Source organism: Aquarana catesbeiana, linkage group LG03 (assembly GCF_042186555.1).
Source record: "Aquarana catesbeiana isolate 2022-GZ linkage group LG03, ASM4218655v1, whole genome shotgun sequence".
NCBI lineage: Eukaryota > Metazoa > Chordata > Amphibia > Anura > Ranidae > Aquarana > Aquarana catesbeiana.
In genome coordinates, this window is record NC_133326.1 from 211,004,273 (window position 1) to 211,024,749 (window position 20,477).

Here is a 20,477-nt window from a genome sequence, read left to right on the forward strand (position 1 = left end):
ATTTTCTAATTTATGAATTATCGTATTTTCCAATTTACGAATTCTGAATTTCCAAATTTACGAATTTTTGAATTTACGAATTTTCCAATTTTCTGAATTATCGAATTTTCGAATTATCAAAGTTTTGAATTATTCAATTTTCGAATTATCAAATTTTCGAATTTACGAACTTTAGAATTTATGAATTTTTTGAATTTTCGAATTTACAAATTTGAAAAAAAAAACAAAAAACGAATGAAACGAAAATGAAAATGAACAAATTTTTCAGCAGTGCACATGTCTAATATATGGAAGAGCGTTGTTGATATTACAATGCTTTTTTAAGAAGACTAAAATCAACTTTGAAGTTTTGTCTTTCACAATGAGCACTGTTAAAACTTTTTATCTTTTTTGTTACACTAAAAGTTTGATTTTCGCTGAACGGTTGCGAATATCTATTGAGTGCTGTATTAGGGGTTAATGTCAGGATAAGCTATTTTTTTTGTAAATTTCAGTGGTTTTATGAATACAGCAGTCTAGTGGGGATTATTGACACAATATTCACATTTATTTAGCATTTTAGTGAGTGTTATGCATCATTTTGGATTTTAAGGAAAGTGCAGAGTGGTGATTTAATAGTATATGGATACACTAGGGATAGTCCCAGCAACGTTCAATCACCTGAAGGTAGTGACATATAACCCATTGTGAACTGGTAATGAGAAATGTGTGGCGCTCAGGCTACAAGGGCAAACAATCCTGTGTCCACCACTGTAAATGCAGGCCAGGGAAGGAACTTACCGCAGCTCCAAGCAACTATGAGACAAAAGATATGTCCCATAAAGCAGCACATCAATGCAGACTTGCTGGTATTGGAGTGAATGGCGGCATAAGCCTGGGCTCCCGCTAGGGGGGTGTGCCCTGGCGGGAGCCCAGGCTGAAACTGCCATTCACACCAATACCAGCAGGTCTGTTTTGACATATAAACCATGGTATAAAGTAGTTGCAAAGGCTTAAAGTGGTTGTAAACCCTTACATATACCCACTGAAATGACTGGCCTCAAGTGATACACAGAGATGAAACAAATCCTGCTACATATGTTTTACCTGTTTATTTGCAGTCTTCTCTCCCTTACAGCCATTCAAAGTTCAGAATTTATAAAGCAGGACAAATAGAGAGGGTGAATCTCCTTAACAGGGGCACAGTTCTAATCTATCTCTACTCAATCCAAAACGAAAAAAAAGTTTTGCCTTTAGTTATACTTTAAGTACAAAAATGTCCTGCTTTAGGATTTTGCTCCAGGGTAATTGTTTTGCATAACAAGGGATCCTACTCTATCAGTTTATAAATAGCAAAGGAAGGTACATGGGGGCTGAAGAACTTACTGCAATGATTAAGGCAGATAACTTTTTATAGAAAGGTTTTATTTATGTCCCATTCCCTGGGTAACAGATGAATGTTGAGAATTTGTTGCACTTTTGTTGGTATTTCTCTAGATAATCGGTACTACTGGGTCATTTGTACCATGACAGCTTTCCAAGCTTTTTCTTTATCAAAGTTTCTCTGGGTGTTGTTGGAAACCTGCAAGGAAAAAGAAGTACATGGAAAGTAAAATCCCAAAAATGGAATAACCTGAAAAAAAAAATGTTTAACTACAGAGCCATATGGTATCATCTTTCCTGTCAACTCTTCTCTTTACATACTCCAGGAACAGTAGCACAGGGATACATACATTTCTTAGCTCTAAAAACCTTTTACATCACATATCCTGATGGGTTGTAAGCAATTCCACCTTGTCTTTAATTTTTTTTATATTCTAATACAGGGATCTTCAAACTTTCTAATCAAAGGACCAGGTTACTATCCTTCAGGCTAGGGGGGCCGGACTATAGGCAGTGGGAGTAGAAAATGCCCTGGCATCAGTGCCCCATCATTGGTTTTAATGGGAGGAATAATGCCCCATTGTTGATATCTATGAGAAGAATAGTGTCCCATTGATGGTGTCAGTAGGGAAAATGGTGCCCCGTCATTGGTGTCAGTTGGTGGCATAGTGCCTAAAGGGCCAGATAAACACAAGCAAAGGGCCACAGTTTGGAGACCACTGCTCTAATAGACTGTATTTCATACAATCATTTATATCCTTCACTTATACCCAACCTCCAACTCCCCTCTTCCAACGCATCATGGCTTTCTGGCCCGAAGCGAAAAAAATTGTACACCAGTATCATTAGGAGAGAAACAAAAATGTTAACAGAGGACATTCCTTGCACAATTGTATCAGACACAGACATCACTGTGTACAACCAGAGATATATATTACCAGAGATGTTAATAATAGTATATGGTATTAGGGATATGCATTGCCAGGGCCTTTATCAGTGACATATAGGCACACTGCCAGACAGCAGAAAAGAGATACATCAATTAAGTATATAACACAAACTAAAGCCATTGACCAAGGACAATATCAGCTGATAAGCATTACCATCAGCCCTTCCTTTCATCCACCTGTTATTTAAACACAACAATAAGCAGCTAGACTAGCAGTCTCCCTAGCGTTGCAACACCTGTGTAACATAAGGAGGCTTCTGCTTGGACCTGACCTGAAGCTCTGGCTTGTTCCTAACCTGTAGGATTCTGTATTATGGTCCTGCTGCAACTTAAAGTCAGCTTTTTATGGTTGCCAATTTATAGTGGTGAGTGGCCTCTCAAGGGGAGGTGTAAAGAAGTATGCAATAAAACTTAAAAGAGGTGGAAAGCTACCCACCTCTTGCCAAGGATACCTTACAGATAATCCATGTTTGACTGCTATATATCTAAATATCTAAATTAGCAGCACAGCCACTTCCTCCACCTTCTTGACTTCACTATCTTCTTCTTTTGTAGAAAAGAGAGAACTTAAAAAGTTTACCTTATTTATAGCCATGCTGCATCCAGACAATGGCAGGTTCAAACAGAGCAGTACAACGTTTAATTACGTTTTAGTTGTGGAAAAAAGATCCACTTAAACGGATGCTGTGAATTTGCAAGTTACACCCCTGACGATAAAATCTGAGGGGAAATGATGCCGTCTGTTCACTATGTATGAGAAGACATGTAGGAAACCATAAATTCTACATATGAGTTAAATGTACAGAATATGTTCCTTTTTAAAAAAGTTGAGGTATGATTTATAGCTGAACCAAGATTTTAATATATGTACATATCGTAATAACTACTTACCTTTATCGTATCTGGGCTTTTTCCTTTTCATCAATAAGCAAACACTTTTTTTAGTTTTGTATGTGTACAGCTTCCGCTGTACTGCCGCTCCTCACTGACACCAGTCCTACCGCCTCTTCCCCTGTATACACCTGACCATTAACAAAACACAGGCTGTAATGGCGCTGTAATGGCACTGAAGCCATCTGTCATCACAGCCACAACTAAAAAGGGGAGTTTTAAGCTGACTAAAGACAAGAAAAAAACTAGTTGCATCGCAAGATATGGAACTAATAACATGCCTATTAAAAATCATAGTGTGGAGTTTAAGACCATTGCTTTAGCAACTAAAAGTTCATTGCTTTTGTTAAACTGTGGATGGTATTTAAATGGCACTTACTTCATTATTTCTTTGATCAGACTTATCCACATATGATACATTCCAGGTTGAATCCAGCATTCTCATTTGTGATTTATAATGGACGCACTGTATGACCGTGATATTTGTGAGCACAGCTTGAACCAACAGGATCAGCATCAGGAGTAAGAGCAACACTTCATAGAAGTGCTGAAGAGAAAAAGATCTACAGGTGAGTCTGAGTTGCTCTATGGTGAGAGATGATAGGTTGATTGTCAACTAGCGGTATGTGTCAGTTATAATTTAGACGTGTCAGTTGGTTCTCTGATATGCATGCTTTTAAAGTAACATAAAGTGACTAACAGAAGATCCAGATATAATTATAGCCTATGCCTAGAATGCAATTGGATTACTAAAAAAAACAAAAAACAAAACAAACAAAAAAAGTGACAGCATAAGCAAGGATAGCTTCTCAACCTTTAAGCAAATTAATTTGTTTCATCATTTGTATTATATTGCATTCCTAAACTACAACCCACAATCTTGCCAAGTTTATCTCAGCCAAATTACTTTCAGCTAGTGGGAAGGGTTGAAAGCAGAGGGAAGGTAAATCCCAAAAAAGGAGATGCATTGACACTGCTATAAGAGAAGCTGTATTTGTTCATGTAGCAGCATGTATTCCCCTTTTGCAGACAACTAGTTGTCTTAATGACAGATCAATGCAGCTATCAAAGTCCTGCTGCAGTACCAAATAGTTGTGCAAGTACTGTAATGTATACTTCCTAACAATTCTGAAATAAGTGCATATACATATATTGTAAGGCTATATTGGTGCTTTACTCCTTTTTTTTTCCTATTCAAATGGACTTCCAGGCAAGGTAAAAAAATGAAGCAACTCAGGCTGCAATATACATCTTTAATCTGGAAGATTAATCTTAGTATTTTAATTCCGCCACAACAAACCCTCTCTCTTATGGAATGAATGATGCCCAGCATCATTCAACCCAGAAGACTGAGGGAACACTATGAATGAAAGGGTGTCATGACCCTTCCTCCCTTAATGGGGTTTCAGAAATGAGCCCTTTAATTATAATGTATTGAAGCAGCGAGTGATGCTGATGGCGGTACGTAGCACAGCTCCATGCATCATCAGAGGACCATCCAGGGTCAGAGAAAAGACAAAGAGGAAGAAGATTTAAAGCATCATTGGGGTCATTGGGGGTGTGGAAACTGAGCCGGCGTTTGGACATTAATATGCTTCACATGTATTATTAATACTGTTTTTGTTTATAGTAGTATAAAAATAGTATACCTTCTGCTTACTACAATGAAATGTGATGATATATCATAATATTTGAAAATCCATGTCAACTGCCAAGATGATTAAAAGTAGCCTTGTAGAATTAGGTGAAGACACATCTAAGTAAACTGTATTTCAGCACTATGCTTTTAATGTTCTGAAATCCTCTGGGCTCTACAAATGACACCTGGAGAATAACACTAAAGCCTTGTACACACGATCGGACTTTCTGACAAAAAAAGTGGAATTTTGTTCGAAGAGTGTTGGCTCCAACTTGTCTTGCATACACAAGGTCACACATATGTTGGCCAACAATTACGTACGTAGTGTCGTACGTGATATCTCCATTACGAACGCTAGTTTTACAAGACCGAGCGCTTCCGGCTTGTCCTTGATTCCGAGCATGCGTGTTTATACTTTGAACTTTTGTCCAACGGACTTGTGTACACACGATCGGAAAGTCTGACAACACACATTTGTTGCCGGAAAATTTGAGAGCATGCTAGCCAACACTTGTTGGCGGAAAGTCCAACAACAAACGTCCGATGGAGCATACACACGGTCAGACTTACCACCAACAAACTCACATCCAACATTTCCCGTCGGAAAATCCAATCGTGTGTACACGGCATAACACTCACCACAACCGTTACAGTCTGATTCTACAGTGTGAGCACATTCTCCTTTAGATCTGCTAACAACTATGTAGTGCAAGGGTCTATTTAAACAACCCATTATGTTTATATCCATTAAGGCATGAATGCATCATTGTTGGTAAAGCTAAGAAAACTGTAAAATTCACAAGCTAATCACTCCAAATGAAAGACTATATTAATTATTCCCCTCCCCAAGGGGGAAAGCTTACCGTTACATCAGGTGGATAGGTTTTAAAAATGACGATTGTCTGTATGACATAGATAGACAAGTAAGATGAAGTTGTAAATAATAATGGAGCTGTAATACTGCTAGTAGCGATCAGAACTTCAACCTAGGGAAAAAAATATAAGTTAAGCAAAGCCTTCTAAAAAAAAAAATGGACGGTCAAAAAACAGAAAATATTAACGATCAACTTAAATCATTGTGAAGCTGCATACACATGGGCCGAATGTTGGGAGACAACGGCCGGTTAAAAAAAAAAATGTCCGACATTCAGCCTGTGTATGTCGGTCTGTCTGACGCAAGCCGGCCGTTTGCCTGACTTCTGTTGGATGAGCATGCTGGAAAACCATCCAATGGCAGGGAGCTCTGATCGGAGGGTTCTGGCGGGGGGGGCCGCCCCCCTGTCAGAACACAATAGCTCAGCACGGGAGATCGCTGAACTAACCCCGCATGGTTAGTACAGCGGCTCCGACCAGAGCTGACAGTTGGCCGGTTGAACGAAAAAAAACAAATAGTGTGTACCAGGCTTTACAATTAGGCAAAGCATTTGCTGTATTTTAATTGGTACAAAAGCCAGGACATTTTTTACCTTAATGCATTCCCTGCATTAAGGTAAAAAATGTCCCAGTAGTTATATAGCCTCCTCACCGGCTCTTATACTTACCTGAGTCCTATCTCAATCCAGCACTGTGCTCATCTGCAGCAGCGTTTTTCTGTGTTCCTCTCCTCACAGCACACAGAGGCAGGAGCCATTAGTTCCTGCTGATGTCAATCAAATCCTATGAGGAAGGAGGGGGAGGCAGGGCTGAGCCACGCTGTTTGTGTCTATGGATGCAAATAGCCCAGCTCGGGAGAGAGCCCGTGCATCTTCTCCCACAGCAAGCAGCTTGCTATGGTGGCAGACACAAGAGAAGGAGCCAAGAGCACTGGCGGGGGACTCCAGAAGAAAAGGTTCAGGGCTACTTTACATTAACTTAAAAATATATAAATATTTATATACACTATATTACCAAAAGCAATGGGACTTCTTCCTTTACACGCTCATGAACTTTAATGGCATCCCAGTATTAGTCCGTAGGGTTCAATATTGAATTGGCCAACCCTTTGCAGCTATACCAGCTTCAATTCTTATGGAAAGGCTTTCCACAGGGTTAAGGAATGTGTCTTTGGGAATGTTTGACCATTCTTCCAAAAGTTAATTTGTGAAGTCAGGCACTGATGTTGGATGAGAAGGCCTGGCTCGCAGTCTCCACTCAAATTCATCCCAAGGGTGTTCTATCGGGTTAAGGTGCAGGCCAATCAAACTCGTTCATCCATGTCTTTATGGACCTTGCTTTGTGCACTGGTCCAAATCACCTGATGGAGGGGGGATTATGGTGCGGGATTGTTTTTCAGGGGTTGGACTTGGCCCCTTAGTTCCAGTGAAGGGAACTCTTAAGGCATCGGCATACCAAGACATTTTGGACAATTTCATGCTCCCAACTTTGTGCGAACAGTTTGGGGATGGTCTCTTCCTGTTCCAACATGACTGTGTACCAGTGCACAAAGCAAGGTCCATAAAGACATGGATGAGCGAGGTTGGGGTGGAGGAACTAGACTGGTCTGCACAGTGTCCTGACCTCAACCCAATAGAACATCTTTGGGATGAGTTAGAGCAGAGACTTTTGTTAATATACAGTGGGGACGGAAAGTATTCAGACCCCCTTAAATTTTTCACTCTTTGTTATATTGCAGCCATTTGCTAAAATCATTTAAGTTCATTTTTTTCCTCATTAATGTACACACAGCACCCCATATTGACAGAAAAACACAGAATTGTTGACATTTTTGCAGATTTATTAAAAAAGAAAAAACTGAAATATCATATGGTCCTAAGTATTCAGACCCTTTGCTCAGTATTTAGTAGAAGCACCCTTTTGATCTAATACAGCCATGAGTCTTTTTGGGAAAGCTGCAACAAGTTTTTCACACCTGGATTTGGGGATCCTCTGCCATTCCTCCTTGCAGATCCTCTCCAGTCTGTCAGGTTGGATGGTAAACGTTGGTGGACAGCCATTTTTAGGTCTCTCCAGAGATGCTCAATTGGGTTTAAGTCAGGGCTCTGGCTGGGCCATTCAAGAACAGTCACGGAGTTGTTGTGAAGCCACTCCTTCGTTATTTTAGCTGTGTGCTTAGGGTCACTGTCTTGTTGGACTGTATTGGAAAGGTGATGAGCAGTGCCTGGTTTTCTCCACACATACCGCTTAGAATTAAGGCCAAAAAGTTCTATCTTGGTCTCATCAGACCAAAGAATCTTATTTCTCACCATCTTGAAGTCCTTCAGGTGTTTCTTAGCAAACTCCATGCGGGCTTTCATGTGTCTTGCACTGAGGAGAGGCTTCCGTGGGGCCACTCTGCCATAAAGCCCCAACTGGTAGAGGGCTGCAGTGATGGTTGACTTTCTACAACTTTCTCCCATCTCCCGACTGCATCTCTGGAGCTCAGCCACAGTCATCTTTGGGTTCTTCTTTACCTCTCTCACCAAGGCTCTTCTCCCCAGATAGGTCAGTAAGGGTTCTGGTCGTCCCAAACGTCTTCCATTTAAGGATTATGGAGGCCACTGTGCTCTTAGGAACCTTAAGTGCAGCAGAAATTTTTTTGTAACCTTGGTCAGATCTGTGCCTTGCCACAATTCTGTCTGAGCTCTTCAGGCAGTTCCTTTGACCTCATGATTCTCATTTGCTCTGACATGCACTGTGAGCTGTAAGGTCTTATATAGACAGGTGTGTGGCTTTCCTAATCAAGTCCAATCAGTATAATCAAACACAGTTGGACTCAAATGAAGGTGTAGAACCATCTCAAGGATGATCAGAAGAAATGGACAGCACCTGAGTTAAATATATGAGTGTCACAGCAAAGGGTCTGAATACTTAGGACCATGTGATATTTCAGTTTTTTCTTTTTTAATAAATCTGCAAAAATGTCAACAATTCTGTGTTTTTTCTGTCAATATGGGGTGCTGTGTGTACATTAATGAGGAAAAAAAAAAGAACTTAAATGATTTTAGCAAATGGCTGCAATATAACAAAGAGTGAAAAAGTTAAGGGGGTCTGAATACTTTCCGTTCCCTTTGTATATTTATGGTCGGAGCCCTCCAACCGAAATATATGTGAGATGCCACAAGACTCACAACATAACATAGCCCTGGTCAGCTGGTCGGTACGACAAAAAGGGGGCATACCCAAGATAAGTAATGGTCGATTGTAGAAGAGGGATGTGAAGGAAGTGCCCTATAAAGGGGATGGGAGGGATGGTATCGTGCACTGGAACCGACAAGGAGCACAGGTGAGTGGGCTGCTTAAAGGGGTTGTAAACCCTCGTGTTTTTTCACCTTAATGCATCCTCTGCATTAAGGTGAATAAACCTCTGACACTGTCCAGCCCCCCAGCCCCCCGTTTTACTCACCTGAGCCCGTTTGTTCCCTCAGCGGGGACGTGCTTTTTCTCTCTGCCCGTTGTCTCAGCCCTTGATTGGATAGATTGATAGCAGCGCAGCCATTGGCTCCTGCTGCTTCCAATCAAATCCAATGACGTGGGTGCCGGGGAGCTGGCCGAGTCCCGCTTTCTGTGTGAATGCACGCAAAAGCAGGACTCGGGAGTGTGCCCGCATGGTGTCCACCAAGGAGAGTGTATCTCCAGTGTGGACACCTGTTGCAGGGAGGAGCTACCAGCGCCGCCGGGGGACCTCAGAAGACGATTATCAGGGCCACTTTGTGCAAAACTTACTGCACAGTGGAGGTAAGTGTGTACTTGCCTTATAATTTATGGTCGGAGCCCTCCAACCAAGATAGACGTGAAACCACATAAAGACACCACAAGACTCACAACATAACATAACAAGAAAAAGAAATGGAAGGCGTGTGGCTTGATGCATATACAGTATCCTTAAAAGAAAGTTTATTTAAAACAAAGTAATATATATAAAAATACTACGTATTCACACGTGTTGCTGGAATAAAATCACATCACTTGATTGAACGATAATCTAATGGTGCCCATAACATGGGATAAAAAGATGGGTGATCGGCTAACGCGTTTGGAGGATTATTGCGGCACTAATGTTCACAATAAGAGTGCTCAGAGGGGCAGAGATAAGCGGCAACACACAGTGACAGTGTGCCCTGTCAGCCGCATCGCGAGAGCTCTTCTTCCGGCTGCTGGAACGCATGCCCTCATCTTACAAAAGATGTGGGCGGGGTGATGCATTCCAAAACAGACTGCCACAGCAACCTGTGACCTGCCAAATCCCAGAGTGCCAGCCAGAGTGCTGTGATGAAGAAGGATTATTCCAATAGTGAAAGAGTTTCTTCCCCTAAAATCCAGTCCTCTACATTTTAATATGCAGACCAGACCTGGTTCCATAAGGCTCTGAGGAAGAGGAGAAATCCTTGAAATGTGTTAGCTGATCACCCAACTTTTTATGTTATGTTATGGGAACCATTACATTATCGTTCAATCAAGTAATGTGATTTTTATATATATTACTTTGTTTTAAATTAACTTTTTTTAAGGATATATGCATCAGGCCACGCGCCTTCCATTTCTTTTTCTTGTTTAGTACTTTGGACTTCCCCCAGTTGGTCGAGGCAGTGGGGTGTGCATTATCAACTATACAGTACCACCACGAAAGTACTACCACTTTTACCCAGGCCCTCCGCACAGCGCAGGAGAGATTTTTACTGTTTATATTTGAACTTGTCACAACATAACATAGACCTGAGATGTGCCCTGGTTATCTGGTCGGTACGCCAAAAAGGGAAGGAGTGCCCGGAAAACTTGTTAGGGTTGAGGCCTAAATTAGCCAGGAGGATGCGAACATGTCTGATGAACTTGTAACAATGGGCTGGAGCTAGACTGGCTTGGCAGGTGTGATAACAACTGGTCCAGAACCGCTACTGGACACCATTACGTGTGGGTCTGGAAGAATTTGATGTCGACTCCGGTGCCAGACTGTTTGCTACTGGCTATGGTCTGATGTTTCTGGATGTCAAGCAGCAAGGCTTTGCCTGCATGGGTCACAAACAATGAGGGTTTCCCAAGGGCTTGTAGGGAGAGGAAATGCTGGATGCCAGCTAGGTACAGGCTGACAGTGTTGTGGGACAGGCTCAGATGAGTGTGACAGTAAGACACGAAGGCCAGGACGTGCTTGATGGGACCTGTGCCCGTCCCAGAGCATGTGGCTAGGAATTTACCATAGGCGTTCCAGGTGGTGCAATAGGCCTTCAGCGTGTTGGGCGACAGTGACCAGTTTATGAGCAACATAGCGTTGTGAAGGCGGTCTCTTAGCCCATCGTTAGCTGCGACTAAGGTGGGATAGGAAATGAGGTTGGGCCGGCTCAGGGTCTCTGTAAGAAATACAAAGGAAAATTGAGGCGGGACAGTGTGTCTGCTGCGAGATTGCACTTGCCAGGTATGTAAGTACAGTGCACATTGAAATTGTAGTGAAGGGATATCTGCACCAGTATACATAGGAAGGACATAATGGCCAGGGACTTGGACCTGCCTTTGTTGACAATCTCAGCCGTGGCTAAGTTGTCAGTGGAGAGGACAATAGTCTGCCCTGCCCAGGGGTGTCCCCAGACCTGAGCTGCCTCGATGATAGGGTAAAATTCAAACAATGAGGACATCTGGCTGAACCCAGGGACCAGGAGGATTTCCTGTGGCCATGGACCTGCAAACCAATGGGTGCCAAAAATGGCAGCGAAGCCTGTAGAGGCTGCTGCATCTGTTACTATATGAGGTGAGGAGGCTGAAGATGCTGGGATGAACATGGATACACCGTTCCAGTTCTCAAGAAAGTTGTCCCACATTGCTAGATCTGCAGAAGCTGCCTGGTCTAGCCTGGTGGTTTGATCGGGGTCCTGTGCGTGGGAAAGGATGACCAGGAGGTGATAAATGAAGGAACACACCTGTGGGACAATCCTCATAGCAAAGTTCAGCATGCCTAACAGGGATGGCAGCTGTCTCTTGGTGCAACTTTGTGAGGTGGTAAAGGCGTGAATGACCGCCCTAATCCGGGACAGCTTGTCAGGGGGTAGGCTGGCCTGCATCAAGCAGGTATCAAGGGTGATTCCTAGGAAGGTGATGGACTGCGCGGGGCCTTACAGTTTATGTTCCACTATGGCCACATTGAGGTTGCCAAACACTACCCTTAATTTGTCTAAATCTGAAGGGGGCTCATCGGGCCATTTGATCAGCAGGAATTCATCCAGGTAATGGATGACTTTCTGGCACTGCACCCAGTGAGTTAGGATCCAGGTGAGGAACTGAGCGAATGCATCAAAGAGCCATGGACTGCTCTTTAAGCCGAAGGTTAGTTTTTTTTTTTTAACAAGAAAAAGCCGAAGGTTAGCTTGGTAGCAAAGTAGTATGAATCTCTCCATATGATGCTGTGCCACTGCCACAAGGAAGGTTCAATGGGTAAGAGCTTAAAAGCATCTGAAATATATGCCTTGGACAGCCTTGCGTCCGTGCTTAAGCTAATGATGGACTGTATAGCTAAGTCAACGGACGCATATTTGAGAGAGAACTCTTCGGAAGGATTCAGTGAGTTAAGACTGGGGATATGGGAGGAATGAGGCGTGGACAAGTCATACACCAAACGTAGTTTATTTGAGCATTTGCCCTTGACAAGCCAATAGGGATAACTCTCCATGTCTCAAATGGTGACTCAGCGAAGGGGCTGATAATGAGACCCCGGTCCAGCTCGGTCTGCAACAGATTGTCAATAGCTTGATCATCAGTGGAGCTGAGCGGAGGTTCCTGCACTCATGGGTGGTGTGGGGTAGGGTGATGAGCCCCATGTGGAATCCAGAGATAAACACGCGCACCAGGAATAGTGCGTATGTGGGTGATGGGTGAAAAGAAAGTTAGAACTCCAGCCATAGTATGTTCACCCGACTCAGTCAGGATGAGTTGGAACGCTTGAGGGTACATGTGCTCTTGGGATGAGCTCTATGACAGTTGACACAAATGTGGAGCACTCAGCTTTGGTTGAAGCTGCAGGTACCATAGTTGAAGTTGTTGCAGATAGGCGTCTTGCCTAGTAACTAAACAGGCCTTTCCAACTTGTCCACCTGAGGATGTTATGTTGCATAGGGGCAGGCATGCCTTGAGCGGCACTAGAGGTAGAAGGGAAGGTCAAGGAACATCTGGCATCTGTGATAGAGGACCAGTTAGCCGTGTGAGTGGAGGACTGGCAAATGGCACAAAGCGGGGTACGCAGGTCCGCAAAGTGGCGGCAGAACAACTCGGTGTGCAGGATGCTCCAATTCGTGCTGGTTTGGAACTGGGCGAGTTTGACTGTGGCTCTGGCTGTGAATGAGCGGTGGTAGTAGTAAAACGTAGAGCCTCCGTATTTGGGGTTGGCCGAGCACAATGCATCCCTAAACATGCGGAAGGCCATCACAAACTCGGTGATCGACAGTTTGCAATTGAGCCTGGGTTCTTTGGTCTTCAGACCCACGGACACGTCCCCCCAGGTGTAGGACTTATTCTCGGCCAAATTGTGGACCAAGATGAGCAGGGAAGCAAGGTTAACATCCTTTCCCTCCTGGATGTCCTTCCTGATGCTGGCAGGGATGAGGTGTGCAGGAAAAATTGTGGAACTAGTGTCCAGCATACCTGTGGGTGGTAGTGCCAAGAAAGGCGCTGTGACTTTGTCTAGGGGGGGTCACCACTGGGCACATCTCTAGGACATCTACTCTCGCCTGCACGTCAGAAACTGCTGCGGTCAGCGTACCGATCATGGTGTGCAGCTGGGCAAGAGCTGAGGAGATGGACTGTAGGGATGCCTGCTGGGTGCCGGGTGCAGCTGCTGCTGGTGTTAGGAACAGAAGCCTGAATAATTCGGTTTTCCTGGCCGTGGTGGGGTAGGGAAAAGCTCTGCTGTGAGCTTGGGAATAATCCATCCCCTAAAGGGACTGAGTGCTGCCTGGCTCTGAACTCGCGGTGGGCGACAGAGGGAAGGAGGCAAGGTCCTCACTGCCGAACCGTGACATGACTTCAGCTATAATGAGAAAAGAGTGGGGGGGTGTATGATTAAGAAGAGTTTTTGGAAAATGAGAACAATGGAGGAGAGACGGAGTACGTAAGAATAAGTAAGAAGCAAGGAGGAGGAAGAACAGAAAAAGGAACGGCAGGCGTAGTGAAGAACACGATGCGTTCTGGCAAATGCTGAAGAGTGGAAATTTAGAAAACGCAAAGAGTGCGGGGCAACCGAGGTTAGCCAGGAGGTGATTGGCCAAATAACCGATAGCTCGGGTGCCTGGTCAGTGTTATGCACGGACCTGTGAATCAGAGCCCCAGGGTGTACTGGGGTGGGAATATACAGTCCGGTTGTAGCCTAAGTAGGAATGTTGCGTTCTGTAGTAGGAGATTGGACTGCTAATGACTGCACTGTCAGCAAGCAACTGTTTAGCAACCGTGTTTGCGTAGTTTGAAGCTGATGTCCTTCAGCGATAGATAGTAGCTAAGCGCCAGACTGGCAGCCCAATTTGTGTATGTGAGGTATCGAGATGAATAAAGGGTGCTGCAGACTGATGTGGGAGAGTGTTCCGTGTACTACCCACCTGACTCGTGCCCTAATAGAATAGAGGTCCTGGTTGTAGCCAAGACTAATCTGGCAACCAAAAAACCTGAAAAAGGTAACATGGAGGTCCAGTTTTAACCTGGCGTGAAGGAAAGCCCTAAGCCCGCCCCCTCCCCCCAAAACGTGACAAACACCCCCCCAGGTAAAAGCATGCAAAGCCCTGCATGTGTGTATGTATGTCATATTAGCTGCAGGAAAAACGTTCAACCTTGCGCAGGAGGGAACAACCTGACCTCCATGACCTATGGAGAAAGACAGACAAGAAAAAGTGAGTGGCCGGGTTGAGTGCCACTGGAGATGAGTGTTGCAAGAAAGTAGTAGGTGAAAATAAGCATTAGAGAAATGTGGAACATGTATGGGGATAACCAAGGCCATGCTGACCGAGTGACTTAAATAAATGAGCTGACACTGAAAAGAGGCATGCTGAAGCATGTCGGCGTTTGTGAACTAAGAAGTCACATGAGTTGTAAGTGTGAAGAGGCAAATGAGTGGTATAAATGGCAACTGAGAGCTTGTGGCAGGAACCTCAAGGGGGAGGCCATGCTGCAGAAACTCTTGGTGCCTGAAAACAGGTAATGAGAAGTATGTGTGGCGACTGAGAGCTTGTGGCAAAGAACCTCGATGGAGGCCGTGTAGCAGAAGCTCGTGGTGCCTGTGAATGAGTAATGAGTGGTATGAGTGGCGACTGAGAGCTTGTGGCGGGGACCTCGTGGGGGAGGCCGTTTTGTGGAAGCTTGTGGTGCCTGTAAACGGATAATGAGTGATATGAGTAGCAACTGAGAGCTTGTGGCAAAGAACCTTGAAGGAGGCCGTGTAGCAGAAGCTTGTGGTGCCTGTACATGGGTAATGAGTGGTATGAGCAGCAACTGAGAGCTTGTGGCAGGAACCTCATGGGAGAGTCTGTGTTGCAGAAACACAGTGCCTGTTGGAATATTATGTTTATTTGATTTGTTTGATCACTAAAATAGAGCTTCAGGCAATCAGCTAAAAATACCCAGCTGAGCTGAAATGCATACCATATTTTTTCTCCATAATACACACTTTCCCCCCCCCAAAAAATGGGGGAAAATGTCTCTGCGTCTTATGGAGCGAATACTGACCAGGCTATGTGACAATACTGGGCCAGCGGGTCTCCCACAAGCGCCGGGCAATCTCCCACTGGGCCTGTCACTCAGCCACAGATAGAAGACAGAGCAGCCCGAACAGCTAAATGGAGTACGGCCACGGCGACACACGGGCTGCTCTGTCTTCTATCTGAGTGACAGGCGGATGCATACAGGAATGTCAGTCTGTGCAAGGTGAAGGTGGCACAGGTAAGGCTGCATTTCATGGGCACAGGTCAGGCTGCATTTCATGGGCACAGGTCAGGCTGCATTTTATGGGCACAGGTCAGGCTGCATTTTATGGGCACAGGTCAGGCTGCATTTTATTGGCACAGGTCAATCTGCATTTTATGGGCACAGGTCAGGCTGCATTTAATTGGCACTGGTCAGGCTGCATTGGGTACTGGTAAATATTTTAGTACACCCTTTGGTTCAGAATATTTTTTTTCTTGTTTTCCTCCTCTAAAACCTAGGTGCGTCTTATGGTCAGGTGCGTCTTATGGAGCGAAAAATATGGTATATAGAACTGTGCAAAACGTCTTGCGTATTTGAAGAATGTGAACATGCAATAATAATGTAAAGCAAGAATGCGTTAAACAAAATTATTTCATGAGTACATTTTTTTATTACACAATAAACTTCCTAGTTCAGTATAGAAAAAAAAAAAACAAATAAAATCAATATTTGCTTGTGACCATCCTTTGCCTCAAATATGTATCTACAAAAATTAGATGATTAGAACAGTCCACAAGTGATGTGAAAATAAATCCTGATGTCAATCTCCACCATCTACCACTGTAGTGATCTTAATAGGGCGTACACACGGTCGGACTTTGTTCGGACATTCCGACAACAAAATCCTAGGATTTTTTCCGACGGATGTTGGCTCAAACTTGTCTTGCATACACACGGTCACACAAAGTTGTCGGAAAATCCGATCGTTCTGAACGCGGTGACGTAAAACACGTACGTCGGGACTGTAAACGGGGCAGTGGCCAATAGCTTTCATCTCTTTATTTATTCTGAGCATGCGTGGCACTTTGTCCGTCGGATTTGTGTACACACGATCGGAATTTCCGACAACGGATTTTGTTGTCGGAAAATTTTATCTCCTGCTCTCCAACTTTGTGTGTCGGAAAATCCGATGGAAAATGTCCGATGGAGCCCACACACGGTCGGAATTTCCGATAACACGCTCCGATCGGACATTTTCCATCGGAAAATCCGACCGTGTGTACGGGGCATAACAGCTTCAGCCCCGGAAGATTTGGCTGCTGAATGACCGGGCCATTTTTTGCGATTCGGCACTGCATCGCTTTAACTGACAATTGCGCGGTCGTGCAACATTGTACCCAAACAAAAGAGGAGATGCATCACCTGGAACCTGAGTGAGAAATCTTCACATCGTATATGGTGCCAAGGGGTGATCTTGTTGGGAGACCATCTGGACCTGGGGAAAGGCCTTGGCTGGGCTAAAGCCACAAGCGCTAACGATCCCTTGTAACGAGTGATCAATAGGAGCTTGTAAGCCTTTCAGCTGTTGGTGGAGGCACTGGTATTTAAGATCACTACGGTGGTGGATGGTGGAGATTGACATCAGGATTTATTTTCACATCACTTGTGGACTGTTCTATTTATCTAAATTTTACATTTGTAGATACATGATTGAATAGTGCGACCTTTATCTAGTTTATGTTTTTTTGTTTATGTTTAATTACTGTGTATATGTCTCACAGAAGGTTTGCTGCTTACACTTTTCATTCAGAATATTTCTTAGTGCGTTTTTTTTCATGTTTTTTATATGTAGCAAATACTTTGACAACACAACAACTTGCAGGACTTTGATATCTTTAAATCAATTTTGTAGACATTTAGGCCCCTTTCACACGAGGCGGACTCCGTTTCCACAGAGCCGCCGGCTCAACGGGAGATCAGTCCGTTAAACTCCGCTGAGCCAGCGGATGACAGATCCCTTTCTGCTCACTGAGCGGGGAGAGGCTTGTCAGGCGCCGCTGCCACCTATGGAGGGATCGGATGAAAACGGACAACATGTCCGCTTTCATCAGATCTCACCCGATCCGATCCGCCAGCGACGGACCTGGACGTAGGGCCATCCGCCTGCTTTTTGCGGATCATACCGGGTCGGATGTCAGAGGACATGTCTCCGCTGACATCCGTTGCCCCATAGGCTAACATGGAGCGCCCGTTCAGGTCCGCTGTCAAAACTGACAGGCGGACCTGAACGGTCCGATCGTGTGAAAGGGGCCTTAGTGTGTCACTTTTTGTTTCCTTAGCTAAGGTTTAATATTTTTGTAATTTTTTTTTTAGTATTCAACTGTGGCCAAAGATAAAAAAAAAAATACATCTATAATGCAGTTAGAATGACTTACTAAAGGAGTTAAAAAATGTTCACAAATATTTTGTGATTTACCGTACTTTAATTATATAATCATGTAAAAAGTAAATCCCTGTTATACACAATAAATTGTGTAAAGATTTGCTTTAATTAATTCAGTAAACAGCCTCAAATCTTTTAGTAAATCAGTCTTAAAGTGATTGTAAGTCCATATTATTTTTGGTATAAACCACACACAGTTATCAGAATACTTTTCATTAAGGTAAGCCTTAGTTAACAGATTCTATTTTGATAAAGTTTTGTGTTTAGAATTTAGCCTTACCAAACACTGGCTTGGGTATTCCGCTGCAACATAACTGGCAATGGCACACGGGAAACACTGGAAAAAATGCATCCTTTTTTGTTAGTTTCATGCATAAACTTAATAAAGTAATATCATTAATAACACTGACTAATCAGAATAATATAAAAAATTACCAAGGCACACCTTGTGAGTGTAGACTGATTCTGTGAATGCCGAAGATCATAAGTAGAACACTAAATATCCATATGTATGAACCAAGTTTAAAGTGTAAGGTAGTCCACGTCCACATAATTTTGTTCAGCCAGCGGGTTAAATTAAAGAAAATGCCTCGCTTCCCCTATCCACACTTCCTGCTGTGGTATTGTATTCTGATAGCGGGGAGCCTTCTGCACCATCAGAATACAATGATCAGTGCACAAGTCATCAACATTAACATGGATCAAAATTAGGCAGTTCCCTGCTGAACTGATCAAATTTTGATCCGTGTATGGGCAGCTTAAGGCTTCTTTTGGTATGGGCATACTTGTCTGTACACCCATGCACAGGGCCATCTTTACCAGCATGGGAGACAATGAAGTTCCATACAGAAACAAGCAAGCAGCCTGATAAAATCAATGACAAGTGGGCAGCTGCACGGGGCTGAATGGATCTTAAAGAGCATCCCCAAGTGTACATCCATGTGGGACCAATGCACAGATCAGAACACAGACATGTAGTGACATCAACTAATTTCACCCCAAATTTCCTAAAACTCAGTCAGAAACAACAGTGCCTTGAATCTCACACTATAGCTACGAGACTGTATGTACAGCAGTGGTGTATTTAGGTTTTGTGCTGTCCTAGGCCTGACGAAACTTGTGCACCCCCTAATTTAAATATGACCCAACCGTTCCTGTCAATGTCACGCCCCTTTCTGTTTAAGACCCACCCTGTCATCTGTAAACCCCTTCCTATTTAGGCTCCACCTTTTACTCTTAGAGCCCCACCGCTTCCTCTCTGTACATTAAAAGTGGGTACCAAGTGCAGCCTCATCAGTGCCCATCAAGGCAGCCTCATCAGTGCCCATCAAGGCAGCCTCATCAGTGCCCATAAAAGCAGCCTCATAAGTGCCCATCAAAGCAGCCTCATCAATGCCCGTTAATGCAGCATCACCAGTGCCCATCAATGCAGCCTCATCAGTGCCCATCAATGAAGCCTCACCAGTGCCCTTCAAAGCAACCTCACCAGTGCCCAGCAGCGCAGCCTCATCAGTGCCCATCAGTGCATTCTCACCAGTGCCCATCAGCGCAGCCTCATCAGTGCTCATTAATGCAGCCTCATCAGTGCTCATCAATGCGTCCTCATCAGTGCCCATCAATGCAGCCTCTCCAGTGTCCATCAATGCAGCCTCACCAGTGCCCAGCAGCGCAGCCTCATCAGTGCCCATCAATGCAGTCTCACCAGTGCCCATCAGTGCAGCCTCATCAGTGCCCATTAATGTAGCCTCATCAGCGTAGCCTCATCAGTGCCCATCAATGCAGCCTCATCAGTGCCCATCAGTGCCCATCAGTGCATCCTCATCAGTGCCCATCACTGCAGTCTCATCAGTGCCCATCAGTGCAGCCTCATCAGTGCCCATCAGTGCTGCCTCACTAGTGCCCACCAGCGCAGCCTCATCAGTACCCACCAGCGCAGCTTCATCAGTACCCAATAAGGGTCTCCAATTGCATTCTTATCATACCAAATTATGTGAGCAGACTGCAGTTCCTCTTTAAGCATCTGTTCGCATCGGCCAATTTGGCAGCAATGGCACCGTCTGAATTGGTGCGACTCCAACTTTGCGGCGCTGCAATGATTCCCAAAAGTACTTCCTGTACTACTTTTGGTGACTTCGGGTGCGATTTGTATAGATATCTGTGCATGAACCCGCACAGATGTCTGTCAAATCGCCCCCCAGAAGTCGGATTGCATTGCCAGTTTGAAACCGTGTGAGTTCAGCTGAACCCCCATGATTTCTAACCCGCATCAGTGTGAACCTAGGCTTAATGTAGTCAGCAGGACGGGTAATAAAATCCAGACTGATCTATGATCAGAAATGACACTTTTCTTCATATGTCAGAAGGCAGCATTAGCCATACAGGTAGCTATGAATGGTAACCACATATATACAAGCAAACACTAAGGGCACTTTCACACTTGGGCGTTGGGGACGTCGGCGGTAAAGCGCGTTTTTGTGGTGCTGTTCGGCCGCTAGCTGGACGCTTTTAACCCCCGATAGTGGCCAAAAAAGGGATAAAAGTGCCCACAAGGCGCTGCCCATTGATTTCAATGGGCAGGGGCGCTTTAGGAGTGGTGTATACAGCGTTCTCAAACCACCCCAAAGATGCTG

General features: G+C 44.3%; 1 protein-coding gene across 9 annotated transcripts in view; it reads right to left on the reverse strand.

The window, feature by feature from the left end:
• Positions 1-930: 930 nt before the first annotated feature.
• Positions 931-20,477, reverse strand: part of MLC1 (modulator of VRAC current 1) — a 198,505-nt gene continuing 178,958 nt past the window's right edge. For 5 of the 9 annotated variants that reach the window (XR_012242840.1, XR_012242835.1, XR_012242838.1 and 2 more), the window contains 5 exons: positions 18,128-18,184; positions 5,705-5,827; positions 3,582-3,749; positions 3,203-3,333; positions 931-1,561 (listed from right to left, as the gene is read on the reverse strand). Coding sequence is in view for 3 of the 9 variants with exons in the window: in XM_073619734.1 (XP_073475835.1) it covers positions 1,487-1,561; positions 3,582-3,749; positions 5,705-5,827; positions 18,128-18,184 (423 nt within the window). In the remaining 6 variants the exon portion in view is untranslated. The remainder of the gene's footprint in view (positions 1,562-3,202; positions 3,334-3,581; positions 3,750-5,704; positions 5,828-18,127; positions 18,185-20,477) is intronic. The other 4 variants (XR_012242839.1, XM_073619734.1, XM_073619735.1 and 1 more) reach the window with 4 other exon arrangements.